Source organism: Calonectris borealis, chromosome 3, assembly GCF_964195595.1.
Source record: "Calonectris borealis chromosome 3, bCalBor7.hap1.2, whole genome shotgun sequence".
Lineage (NCBI taxonomy): Eukaryota > Metazoa > Chordata > Aves > Procellariiformes > Procellariidae > Calonectris > Calonectris borealis.
The window spans coordinates 1,658,898-1,672,107 of NC_134314.1; the positions used below are offsets into that span (position 1 = coordinate 1,658,898).

Consider the following 13,210-nt stretch of genomic DNA (forward strand, 5'->3'; position numbering starts at 1 on the left):
ATGGGGTGGCTGTCCCATGGCATCGTTCCCCTCGTCGCATGGTGCTTCATCACCTTCCAGGCAGGTAAGGGCGGCTCTGGCTTTCCCTGGGGTACCTGAATTTCCTTCGCTTGAGCCCTGCCTTCCCATGGGTGTCACCCATTGGGGTCCCGGGAGGCGTAAATCTGGGGAGAGGGGAGGGGAAGCTGAGGGGGCTGTGGTGCATGCGCATGGAAAACCAGTTCTCTCCCAGTTACCCCCATGCGGTCTCTCAGCATCCCCAGTCTCCATGCTGGCATGGCGTCCTGTACCACGCGTCGTGCTAGGACGGGGTTCACGTCTTTGCAGAGCAGCTTGACACCACCCAGAACACTTGGTTGGAGGTGGGCTGCTCTGGGTCATCCCCCACACGGGGTGTTCCTCTGGGACCCCAGGTCCCTCCTGTGCGAGCTAGAAAGGTTGCAGGGATGGGAAAGAAATGGATTTTGCTTCCACTCCCCGTCAACGCAAGACCTCCCAGGAGCTGGGCATCTTGCTTGTCCCTTCACTTGGGACCAGCCCTCCCCAACACCTCTAAGACCCTCGAAGCTGCTCAGCACATCATCCCTGGCCAAAGGACAACAACCGGGGCCCCTTGCTGGGCTTGCCTGCCCGGCGGGGAGAGCTTGCACGGGGCACGGGGCATGCTATGGGGCCGTACACCCATCCCTCTTCAGGGCAGAGCCACCCGTACAACGTCTCTTTGGTTGCACATCACTGTGCAAAGCCCTTCCTCCCTCCATCCCTCCCTCCCTCGGCCTCCCTCGACTTGCTGGTGGAAATTTATGGGGCTCTGCAGCGAGCAAGGACAGCCGAGCGATGCACCGCAAGCTGACGGCACCGAAGACCAATGCCAACAATTTCTAGGCAGAGCAAAGAGCGTTGCCCTCCTTCCCAGCCCTGTCTCCAGCCCAGCCTGAGGGATGGTCTCTGGGCAGGCTGCAGCGGTCCCAAGGACTGGGTCAGCCTCCACCTTGCAAAGCTGAACCAGTTAGCACCAGTAAGAGCAGCTGGAAGGGACTGGGAGAGGGACCTCAGCCACCCACGAGTGGGATTTTCTCGGCCAGCATTGCAAGGTTGACCTTGCACCGCTCTCCGCTCCCCGGGAGGAGCATGGGGCAGCTTTGAGGGGGCTAATTCCCCTCTCCCCATCCCAGGGCGAGGTTTGACATCCCTGCCTGCTGCGGCAGAGAGGGGGTTTGCCTGGAATGGGAGGCAAAGCCGGGCAAAGGACCGGGACATCCTGAATCCTCACCCAGCACCGAAATGCGAATCAGCGAGTTCTCCCTCACCCCATCCCCATCCCCATCCCATCCCCATCCTCATCTCCCCGCAGCCGCCTGCCTGCGGGAGCAGCCCGGCAGCCACGCCGAGGAGCGCCTCTTCAAGCACCTCTTCACCGGCTACAACCGCTGGTCACGGCCGGTGCCCAACACCTCCGACGTGGTCATCGTGAAGTTCGGGCTCTCCATCGCGCAGCTGATCGACGTGGTGCGTAGCCCACTGGTGGAGACCCCGGTCCTGCATGGTGTCTGTCTTTTCACCCGTTGGTCCTACTGGTCTGGGGCCTGGGGACACTGGTGTGAGGTTGGGTTCGGGCACCAGCAACCTCCTGGCCATCTCCAGCAGGTGACAAATGAGCCACTCTGTCTCCCCCAGACCTCCAATGAGCAGGGGGGTCTGCACCCCTCCTCTCCATCCCAAACCCTCCCTTCCCCAGCAGGAGAGCATCAAGGAAAACTGCAGCTCTCCATCCCTGCCATGTCCTTATCCACCATCTACCTGCCCTGAGGCACCTCTGGGTTTGTCTGTCCATCCACCCCTTGCTCATTCCTCCCATGCACACCCATCTATCCATCCATCCACCTATCTACCTATCCACCCATCCACCCATCTACCCATCAACCTATCCACCCATCTACCTATTCATTTATCCACCCATCTGCTGCTCAACCCATCCATCTGTCCACCATCTATCCATCCTTCCACCCACCCATCCACGGGTCTGTACATTTGTCCATCCATCAGAGCGGCTCAGAGCTGCACGCTGCAAAATGCTGTTTCTTGCTGCCATCTAGTGAGCAGATATCCCGGGGAAATATAATCTCTCCTTGGACTTGTACTGGGACCAGTTGCTCCCAGGAGCTGAAACGCAGAGGCAGAGGGCAGAAAGTGAAAGCAGTAATTTGGGGGCCAATGCATTGATGGGACAAAGCCTTGGGCTGCCTGCCTCCTCTCACCTCTCCCTCTTTCCCACCGCAGGATGAGAAGAACCAAATGATGACCACGAACGTCTGGCTGAAGCAGGTAGGAGCCTGTTCCCTCTCTGGGGCAAGGGCGGGAGCGTGTCAAGGAGGACACAGCATTTGGGGCAGAAAGCCCCTGCCCAGGGGGGCTTGGTGGCACCTCCATGGTGCTGTTCTTCGGAGCGATGCTGCCAGAGGAGGAGGAGGAAGGTGCCATTGGGCAGCTCGGTCCCACCAGACCGAGGGCCACCTGACGCCCTCCTCTCCACGTCTCCCTCCAGGAGTGGAGCGACTACAAGCTGCGCTGGGACCCGGCCGACTTTGACAATGTCACTTCCATCCGGGTGCCCTCCGAGATGATCTGGATCCCCGACATCGTGCTCTACAACAAGTGAGTGGCGCTGCCAAGATGGGGCTCCCCTAGGGCCAGATCCACCATTCCACCCATCATCTCATCCCATCCCATCCCATCCCATCCCATCCCATCCCATCCCATCATCTCATCCCATCCCATCTCATCCCATCCCATCCCATCCCATCCCATCCCATCCCATCTATCATCCCATCCCATCCCATCCCATCATCTCATCCCATCCCATCCCATCCCATCTCATCCCATGCCATCTCATCCCATGCCATCTCATCCCATCTCATGCCATCCCATCCCATTCCATCTCATCTCATCTCATCCCATCCCATCCCATCCCATCCCATCCCATCCCATCCCATCCCATCATCTCATCCCATCCCATCCCATCCCATCCATCATCTCATCCCATCCCATCCCATCCCATCCCATCTCATCCCATCTCATCTCATCCCATCTCATGCCATCCCATCCCATTCCATCTCATCTCATCTCATCTCATCCCATCCCATCCCATCATCTCATCCCATCCCATCTCATCCCATCCCATCCCATCCCATCCATCATCTCATCCCATCCCATCCCATCTCATCCCATCTCATCTCATCTCATCTCATCCCATCTCATGCCATCCCACCCCATTCCATCTCATCTCATCTCATCTCATCCCATCCCATCCCATCATCTCATCCCATCCCATCCCATCCCATCCCATCCCATCCGATCCCATCCCATCCCATCCCATCATCCCATCTCATCCCATCTCATCCCATCCCTGCAGCTCATTCCATCACACTCCATCCCAGCAGCTTCCTGGCACTGCCAGCCCTCCTCCTCCCCATGCCACCCCACTGGTAAGGATGCAAATCCATCTGCATCCATCTCCCCATGCCCAGTGCTCACACTCCCACCCATCTCCATGATGGGTGATGCCCAGGAGGGTGAACCCAGCACCGTGCAGGGATGCACGATGGGGCCACAGCCTCAAATCAAGGCTCATACCAGCCCTGGGCGCTGAGCGAGCTCCTGGCCCTATTTCTTGGGGAAAACCCTTCATCCTCCTCTGACCTTCCACCCCTCCACCCCTGCAGTGCCGACGGGGAGTTTGCTGTGACCCACATGACGAAGGCCCACCTCTTCTCCAACGGGAAGGTGAAGTGGGTGCCACCTGCCATCTACAAGAGCTCATGCAGCATCGACGTCACCTTCTTCCCCTTCGACCAGCAGAACTGCAAAATGAAGTTTGGCTCCTGGACCTACGACAAGGCCAAGATCGACCTGGAGAACATGGAGCACCACGTGGACCTCAAGGATTACTGGGAGAGCGGCGAGTGGGCCATCATAAATGCCATTGGCACTTATAACTCCAAGAAGTACGATTGCTGCACCGAGATCTACCCCGACATCACCTTCTGCTTCGTCATCCGTCGCCTCCCGCTCTTCTACACCATCAACCTCATCATACCCTGCCTGCTTATCTCCTGCCTGACCGTGCTGGTCTTCTACCTGCCCTCCGACTGCGGGGAGAAGATCACCCTCTGCATCTCCGTCCTGCTTTCCCTCACTGTCTTCCTGCTGCTCATCACGGAAATCATCCCCTCCACCTCGCTGGTCATCCCTCTCATCGGCGAGTATCTCCTCTTCACCATGATCTTCGTCACGCTCTCCATCATCATCACCGTGTTCGTCCTCAACGTCCACCACCGCTCCCCCAGCACCCACACGATGCCCCGCTGGGTGCGCAGCTTCTTCTTGGACTTCATCCCTCGCTGGCTCTTCATGAAGCGACCCCCGGCGCTGCCTCCCCCCGAGGGGACCGCGGGGCAGTACGACCTCCCGGGGACGAGGCTCAGCACCTCCCAGTGCTGGCTGGAGACCGATGTGGATGACAAGTGGGAGGAGGAGGAGGAGGAGGAGGAGGAAGAAGAGGAGGAGGAAGAGGAGGAGAAGACATACCCCAGCCGCATATCCCAGGCGGGGTCCCACGGCCAGGGCACCCAGTGCCGCTACGGCTGCGGGCGTCAAGCCGGGAAGACGTCAGGGGGCTCAGCCCCCCGGGTGCCCCCCAAGGGGGAGGAGGAGGAGGAAGGCTCGGACCGGGGGCTGATGCTGTCCCCCAGCATCCTGAGGGCCCTGGAAGGGGTGCAGTACATCGCGGACCACCTGCGAGCCGAGGATGCTGACTTCTCGGTGAGTGGGTGTCCTGGGCTGGGGGGGTGAGGGGGTCCCCAACGCGGGTGCTGCCTCCTGCCACTTGTACCTCCATGGTGGGGGTCAGTGCTGGGACCCCCGGTTTGGTGCCCTGGCTGCTGAGGACCCAAAGCCAGGAAGAAGATCAACGACCTGGGAGATGCCCGGTCCAGGGGGTCAGCTGAGGGTTCCTCCAGCCCCCGTCGCTGCTGGGGATGTTGGAGGTCCCTCTCCTGCCCGTGCTGTCCTGCCCTCGGAGAGCAGCGGTGGCCCAGCCTGCCCTGCTGGCACCCTGCGCAGAGGCTGCACCCCTACTTTTAGTTTCAGAAAACCCTGGGTGGGATTAGTTCTGCCCCGAGCAGCTTCCCCGGAGAGGTCCATCCCCCAGCCCTGCTGCTCCAGGGATTTCCCGAGACACGGGGTATCTCCTCGCCCTGAGGCAAACGGCAGATGCAGGGGAAGCCCCGGGTGGCCTCCTAACTCCAAGAGGTCCTCACAAACGCGGGGCTGCATCCTCTGCCCGCGCTCACAACCCCTTTCTGCTCGGCAGGTGAAGGAGGACTGGAAGTACGTGGCCATGGTGATTGACCGCATCTTCCTCTGGATGTTCATCATCGTCTGCCTGCTGGGCACCGTGGGGCTCTTCCTCCCACCCTACATGGCGGGCATGATCTAGGCCAGGCTGCGGTGGGGACGGCGGGCGATGCACGCTCCCTCCTGCCGGGGAGCGGGCACGGTTGGTGTCCACGTCCAGCGGGACCCTCACCTTTCCCTGGGACAACATGGAGGACCCTGGGATGGGAAATGCAGGGTGAAGCAAGAGCTGTGCTGAGGGGTGACCTGGGGATGGTGGGGAGGGACGGCTGCCTGCCATCCTGCCCGGGGCGGCCGCAGCCGTCCCGGCATCGAGGAAGGCACGGTGCAGCTTCTCCATTGCTCGAGCGCAGGCTGGAGGCATCTAGGAGAGGCATCTGCTTCCTCGAGCTGCTGCAAGTCCTACCCAAAACCCAAGAGCTGCGGCTGGTTGTGACTCCGACGCGCTGGGCAAGAAGAAGGGACCTCACAGCGGCTTCAGGACGCATCCTGACCGCAGGGTGCTCAGGACCACAGGCTGGAGCGGCCATGCGTGACCGCTGTGGCAATAACACTTCAGATGGTCCACGCAGAAGGGGTACAGTCGTGGGATGGAGGTCCCTGCTCAGCCGCATGGCTCGGGGGGTCTCTGCTCTGCAAAGCCCAGCCCAGGCACAGACCCTCTGCAACGCCCCGGCACAAGCGGTCGCTTCCACCCCACCCCACACCGGAGCTCGGAGCAGCAGGGAGACGGGAACAGCCAAACCAGAAATGTGGGTGGCTTGGAAGGGAAAGACCACCCTGCAGAACGGGATAACCCACCCAGCCATGGCCCATGGGCCCCAGGGGTGCTGCCTTGCGCCGAGGCTGCTGGACTTGGCTGGCGCGCGGGGAACCTGCACTGCCGAGGTCCATCCCGAGCAAATCCCCCTCCCCATCCCACATCAGATCCCAAACCCTCTGGCTCTGACTGCTGCAATCCAGCTTTTAATTTCTAGCTTCCACATACCCTAAAGGACCCACGCTCGCAGAGCGTTTACTCTCTTCTTCCACGCCCCGAGAGACACCAGGTTTTTCCTGCAACGTTTTCTCCTCCTGGAGCCCGACCCATCACGGTGCTGGATGCGGTCTGAGGGGTTTCAGAAAACACTTTGTGCTTTCGGGAGTGAAACGGGCCGGAATAAAGGGTGCCGCGGAGGGACGTGCACATCCCGAGGGTGTTGCAGCCTCTCACGCAGCCTCCGGTGCTGGAGGGCTGCTCAGGCGTGCGCACGCGGGGCTGAGACATGCGAGGGAGCGAGTGGCCGGCTGGATGCGTGCGTGGGTACACGTGTGCGCGTGTCTAACCCGGTACACGCGGGCTTTAGGGCTCTGCAGAGCCGGGAGCGCGCGGGTGGAGAGAACGCTCCCGTGAGGATCATTGCTGGCTTGGTTGGGGCTGCGTCTCCCTGGGTTGATGCAGGGGTGTTGGCTGGAGGTGAACAGGATGGGATGCCCAGCACCCCATGGCACACGGGGCTGCAGCAGGCCTCACCGCGACGGGGCAGAGGGGGAACTTGCTCCCCTTCCCATGTTAATCCCTGCAGCCCCTCTCGCCAGCCGCAGCCAGCACCCACCGCCCCTCTCAGCTCAGCCCCGCCTGGCTGGTGAGGCCACCGGGGCGCAAGCTCTGGGGTGACCCCCCCCCAGTGTGGCACTAGACCCCCCCAAGCATCCTTCTTTTGGGGGAACCCATCTTTATATCTGTGCTATCCTGCAAAAACCACTTCCCAGCAGCCTCCGCCGTGAACTGCCCGTGATTTCCTACGGCCTTGGAAAAGCAAAGCTCTGTACTCTCACCAGCAAGGCTTGGGGTGGCAGCAAGGGGAGTCCAGGGCCCTCGCATGGGCTGGGGGCTCGATGGGAGGGAGGTGGGGCTCCCGACAGGACGTGGATGCAGCAGACCCGGGTTCACCCCAGCAGCTCCCCCGGGGATGCTGCCACCGGGACGGCGCTTCCCCACGCCGGCGAGACGGCTCAGAGGTCTGCGCAGCGCAAGCCCGACGCTTTCTGAGGAGGTGCTGGTGACCAGGGGACTTGTCCCCACGGCATGGGGGTGACAGGCAAGCACAGGCACAGCAGGACTTTGTGCATGGTTTATCTCAGCCAGAATGAACAGCGTTGTGGGAAGATGCTGGGGAAAAGCCCGAACCGTTACGGTTTCCAACTCAAAGCACAAACCGAACAGAGACTTGGTTTGCCGTCGTTGCTTACACAGAGCAGCTCGGAGAAAACTCAGCTGGAAGAGGCACTGTTCTCCTGGTTTGTGTCACCGAAGGCTGCGGTCCGCGGGGTCCCATCCCTCCCCGTGTTCTGCAGGCTTGGGGCCGGGCACGCTCCGGCCACGGGCGCCGGAACCGGCTCCACCGCGGTGTGCGCGCCCGCCTCCCATCATTAAATAAATTCTTCTATACAATGTACAAGGAAATGCAAACAGTCCCTCCGGCCACCGCTCCGATGGCCCCTGGGGACCCCCGCGCGGCCCCCCGGGACGCCAGCTCCCCCAGTCGCCGTGCCCCCCGGCTCCCGGCAGCGAGGAGCAGGGTCCAGGTCCCCGTCGCGACACGCTGCCCGCGGCTGTCCGTCCTCGGAGGCGCCGAGGGATGGACACACGGACCTGCTGGCAGCCGGGGAGCAGGGAGCTGCCGAGCCAAAGGGATCTTCAGCCGCCCTTGGGGACGGCCTGGTCCCCCCCAGCCCTTTCCAGGGACGAGTCACCAGATGCCTCCCTTCTCCAGAAGACCGACGAGACGATGCTAAAGACACGAGCGGCTGCAGGAGGAGGGGGGACAGGGCGGGCAGGACGGCGAGGCCACGGGAGACACACAAAAGCCAGCTCCTCCGCAACGCTCTCCTCCCTTCTCCGCCGACCGAAGCCCGGCGGTCCCTCTCCTCCTCTCCTTCCCCACCCCTTCTCCTTCCCTCTCTCCTCCCCTGCCCTCACTCCAAGCACAGCTTCACCAGGTTGGCCTGGACCTTGGCTTGGTCCACGGCATCCAGGAGGTTCTTGGCGTCCACGGCCAGGGTGTGGGAGGCCGTCAGCATCTGCCGCTTGCACTCTTCGCTCAGCGAGGTGACGGCGTTCTGCTGTGCCAGGCGCATCTTGTTGATGAGGTCGGCCAAGTCCTTGTTGAGCAGCTTTTGGGTCCCCTCGATCTGACCGTGACACGCAAGGGGTTACAGACAGGGGTGCCACCAGCACCCGATCCCATGCCGGACCCCTCTCCCTCCTCCCCGGTCCTACCTCGGTGCGGGAGGTGGCGGGCAGGACGGGCAGGATCTCATCGACGCTGCCGATCAGCTTCCGCAGGGACAGGCCCACGTTCTGCAGGGAGGGCAGCAAGGTTAGGATGACTCCAGGCATGGGCACGGGGAAGTGGTGCATGGGAAAAGTCTGTGCTACCAAGTCAAGGATCCCATTTGGGAGAGGGGCATAGTGGGAGACTCTCCCACTGTTGACACAAGGACCCAACAGAGGAGCAGGGAGTGCTGGAAATGCTCCCATCATTGACCCAAGGACCCAACTGAGGAGCAGGGCGTGCTGGAAATGCTCCCACCATTGACCCAAGGACCCAACAGAGGAGCAGGGAGTGCTGGAAATGCTCCCATCGTTGACCCAAGGACCCAACTGAGGAGGAGGGCGTGCTGGAAATGCTCCCACCATTGACCCAAGGACCCAACAGAGGAGTAGGGCATGTTGGAAACTCTCTCATCGTTGACCCAAGGACCCAGCGGAGGAGCAGGACATGTTGGAAACTCTCCCATCATTGACCCAAGGAGCTAAAGGAGGAGCTGGGAACGTTGGAAATGCTCCCTCCTACATGTGCAAGACCCTCCTAGGACAAGAGGAAATGGCCTCAAGTTGTGCCAGGGGAGGTTTAGATTGGACATTAGGAGAAATTTCTTTACTGAAAGAGAGGTCAGGCCTTGGAACAGGCTGCCCAGGGAAGTGGTGGAGTCACCATCCCTGGAGGTATTTAAAAGAGGTGTAGATGAGGCGCTTAGGGACATGGTGTAGTGGGCATGGTGGTGTTGGGTTGATGGTTGGACTCGATGATCTTAGAGGTCTTTTCCAACCTTAATAATTCTATGATTCTATGATTCTATGATTCCTGAGAAGAATGTTTGGTGGGAGTCGCTCTGGAGACTCATTCCCCACTCCGTCCCCCATTCCCCTGGCGTGGCCCCCTCCCTGCCCTCCCTACCTTCACCACGAGGATGTACCCTTCCGGGGGCAGGAGGCTGATCTCGTTCTTCAGCTGCAGCACGGCCCGCACCAGGTCCATGACGTTGCTGTACACCGTGTCATCTGTGCGGTCCAGGTTGGCGGTGGGGGTCGGGTGGATGGACTGCTGGGGAACGGGGACACGATGGGATCAGCTGGACCGAGGGGGCAAGGAGGGGAAGACCAACACCTATGGGGAGCCCTGGCCAGACCCATCCGCCTCCCACCCACGACCCCGACGCTGCTGGGTCTGTCCGACCCCTTTGGGGACTGGGGGAGTCAGAAAAGTCCCTTCCTGCAGATGCAGAGGGATGATGGAGGTGGAGGTGGAGGAATGAGACTGTGGAGATGGAGGAAGAGGACCGGGACCGTGGTGGCCTGATCCAGGGAGGTCTTACCTGTGCCCCAAGTCTTGGAGGCTTCTGGGGGGGCCCCGTGAACTCCGCTATGCCGTCAGTAAGGGAAAGGAAGGAGAGTCACTCTGGCTGTTCCCCTGGACACACGGGCAGCCTGCAAGACCCCTGGGACCCCTGCCACGTCCCGCACCACCCTGGAGCAGCGTGTCCCACTGTGCCCAGACACCCAACCCACCCCAGCTGTGCCACCCCCCCGCAGGGTCAGACCCCCTCAGATCCCCATGCCCAGGACAGGCAGACCCCCCCCCCCCAGGGCAGGCAAAGCTGCTCCCCATGATCTGGAATTTCTTTCATGGAGGATCCCAAATCCGGGAGGGATATGGCCCCGAAGCTCCTCGCAGCTCGGCGCAGGGCTCCCCGCTTGCAGCCCCAAAGCGGGTGCTCCTGGGTGGGGGCCACGGGCAGCCCCGCACCCCGTGCAGCTGTGGGCACTCACTGTAATCCGTCTCCTTCTCCGGGAGCAGCTGCGGAGGGAAGAAACAGCGAATGAGAGGCACAAAATCCTGGCTGGAGGCAGCGAAAAGGGAGGAGGCATCGGCATCCCCTCCTCGGGCTTCTGGTGGGGAGCTCCAGACCACCGGTATTTCACCCCATTAACATCTGCCGATTAATTTTCCCAATGCAAGGGGCACATATATAAATATCTATCGCCTGACCACGAGCTAATGAGGATCCCCCAGGAGGGGACCCCCTGCACCCAAATACACCCCGACCCGGTCTCTCCAGGGCCAGCACCACTCACCGGAGGAACGTTGTTGTTCATAAACACCGTCGGGTCCTGCAAAGGGGGAGAAGCTTTGTGAGGGGCATGGAAAAAGGAAAAAGTAAGCAAAAAAAAAAGGGATTTTTCCTGATTTCTTGGAGACTCGTGAAATGCATCACAGGAACGCGGCTCTGCGTTCTGGGAATGTGGGAGGGGAAGGGGCTTCATGCCCATCGCTGGTCCCATCTCCATCCCATCCCATCACCCCTATCTGCTCCCCGCCTGCTCCCGAGGTACCAGAAACCTCAAACTGCTGCTCCAAAACAATGAAGCTTAATTCAAGCAGCTGTTTGCAGCCGCTCGGCATCCGACAGCCCCGGGGGCGAGGGGAGCTGGGCTTTGCTTCACCAGCTGCGTGAGTCGATCAAATAAAAGATTTTCTGTCTCCTTCCAAGCCTGTCTCACCGCAAGCTGATAGATTCGTCACACGTTAGCTATCTCCAGTCCTTATTTCAAAAGCATTATAAAAGCTCGTTAAGACGCAATTGCAGGTATCTAAAATCTGCCCAAGTGTCAAAATACTCATTTCGAAATGAAGCAGCTCCGTGAGATTTTTACGGGTGTGGAAAATAAAGGGGTGCATGAGGTTTGGTTGCTGCAGGAGCCGTTCCTCCAAGGAAAACTGGCTTTTCCAGTCATGAAGAGCAACCTCAACGGCTGCTGCGGCTCTTCCACCACCTTCATGGGGTTGCAAGAGCTGGAGGTAGCCCAAGGCCACTCACCAGGGACCTCTCCTCCTGCCGCAGCCACTGGTAGTCCTCCACCATCTGCTTCTGCTGCTTGTCCAGGACCTGCCGCATCTTGAGCCTCTCAATTTCCCAGAGCTTCTGCGCCTCCTCCCTGCTGCTGGGACGGAGGAAATCTTCCTCCTGGTGTGCAGAGCCGGCGGTGACCGGGGGGCTCAGGAGTCCCCCCCTGATTTCGGCAGGGGAGCCAGAACCCTCTCCACGCATGCAAGCCATGCGCCAGACCCCCACAGCCGTGAACGTCCAAACTGAATTTGGGGAGCGCTTGGGTTTCCAGCAAAGGAGAGGAAACCAGCGGCTGACCCCAAACCTCCCACCACCGCATCCCGGCCCTTTCCAGCCCCGCGTGTGAGCCGTGGGCAGCACGGACGGGCCGGCCTGGGGAGCAGCTCCTCGTGCCCACGCACAGATGCACTCGGCACCCCGCCTTTGATTTCGGGGCTGGAGCGACCGAGCTCAGGCTGCAAACCACCGCTGGCATTCCGGGTGACAATGCCGAGCGTGAGGAGCCGACCCAAAGCCCCGAGGAGCGGCAGCCACACGTCCCCTGCTCGTTTTTGGGGACGCCGTGCCAGCCGCTCGTCCACCAACACGCCTTCACCGGGGATGTGTGTGCAAAGGTGCATGGCGGGGGGCTGGAGACACCCCGGGGCCCTTCACGGGCTTGATCCCTCCAGCCTGCAAACAGCACCCGTGGGGTGACAGGATTTGGCCTTCCAGCGGGCGGGTTGGGAGCAACACGGAGCTGAAAGCAGCGGAGGCAGCAGCGCAGAGCGGAGCGTGGTGCAGCCAGCATCCCTCCCACCGAGCCCTCGCCTCCTGCGAGGTCCCCGGCGCGCCCGGGATAAGGTCACCCGGGACCGGGATATCCTCTGGATGCCGTGGGATGGGGGACGCCCTCTCTTACCCTCATGCTGTGGCGCTTGAAGACGTTGTGGCGGTTGAGCGGCGGGGTGTGCAGGGAGTTGGCCGGAGACTGGTACTCGATGGGGCTGGTGAGCGTAGGCGAGCTGGCACACAGACCCTCGGGCACCTGCGGGCGGGCGGGGGGGGCGGGCAGCGGGGCGGCGCGGGCACAAAACAAGGCCACGGGGGGTTAGTGCGGACAGACGGACGGACGGAGCAGACAACGCGGGGGAGAGCGGCTTTTGCACCGGGAGCAAGCCTCTGCCCTCAGGCCCGTCTGTGCAGCAGCATTGGGACCTTCCTCCCTGCTCGGCTCTTCCTCACACTGATCACAGGCTTGAGACCTCCTGCGCTGCCGCCTGGACCCCTGCCCAGACCCAAAAGAGCACCCAAAATAGTTGCTCTTGAGGGCTTCACCCTGACGCTGCACCGGTCCTTGCAGAGGGGGTGACCTGTGCTCCCACAGGGCAGCCAAAATCAGCCCAGATAACACCAGAGAGCAGCAAACCTCCCCTCCTCCCAGCCGTGCGTGCAAACCGGCCGGTGCTGAGCCTGCAAACTGCCCTTCCACGGGGCGAAAGCCTCTCTGCCAGCTCCGAGGGACGGACAAAACACGGGGCAGGCAGGGCAGGGCAGGGCTGAGCCCCGAGCGGCGCGGTGTCCTGCTGGCAAGGCGGCGGGAGGCACTCGGTGGTGGCGTGGGGCAACCTCGGAGCCCCAA

General features: G+C 61.4%; 2 protein-coding genes across 4 annotated transcripts in view; one reads left to right on the plus strand and one right to left on the minus strand.

Annotated features, from left to right (window-relative positions):
- Positions 1-5,497, plus strand: CHRNA2 (cholinergic receptor nicotinic alpha 2 subunit). Its single transcript, XM_075147975.1, has 6 exons — positions 1-64; positions 1,355-1,509; positions 2,281-2,325; positions 2,546-2,655; positions 3,723-4,821; positions 5,372-5,497. The coding sequence occupies exons 1-6, from the start codon at positions 1-3 to the stop codon at positions 5,495-5,497; spliced, it is 1,599 nt and encodes a 532-aa protein (XP_075004076.1).
- A 2,018-nt stretch (positions 5,498-7,515) lies between these two features.
- PTK2B (protein tyrosine kinase 2 beta) overlaps positions 7,516-13,210 on the minus strand; it is a 33,500-nt gene continuing 27,805 nt past the window's right edge. Inside the window, exons 24-31 of one of the 3 annotated variants that reach the window (XM_075144759.1) lie at positions 12,491-12,616; positions 11,560-11,706; positions 10,817-10,852; positions 10,511-10,538; positions 10,057-10,103; positions 9,639-9,785; positions 8,678-8,758; positions 7,516-8,589 (exon numbers count right to left, since the gene is read on the minus strand). In XM_075144759.1, coding sequence (XP_075000860.1) covers positions 8,374-8,589; positions 8,678-8,758; positions 9,639-9,785; positions 10,057-10,103; positions 10,511-10,538; positions 10,817-10,852; positions 11,560-11,706; positions 12,491-12,616 — 828 coding nt within the window. In that variant the 3' untranslated portion in view covers positions 7,516-8,373. Of the gene's footprint in view, positions 8,590-8,677; positions 8,759-9,638; positions 9,786-10,056; positions 10,113-10,510; positions 10,539-10,816; positions 10,853-11,559; positions 11,707-12,490; positions 12,617-13,210 lie in introns of all 3 variants that reach the window. The other 2 variants (XM_075144757.1, XM_075144760.1) reach the window with 2 other exon arrangements.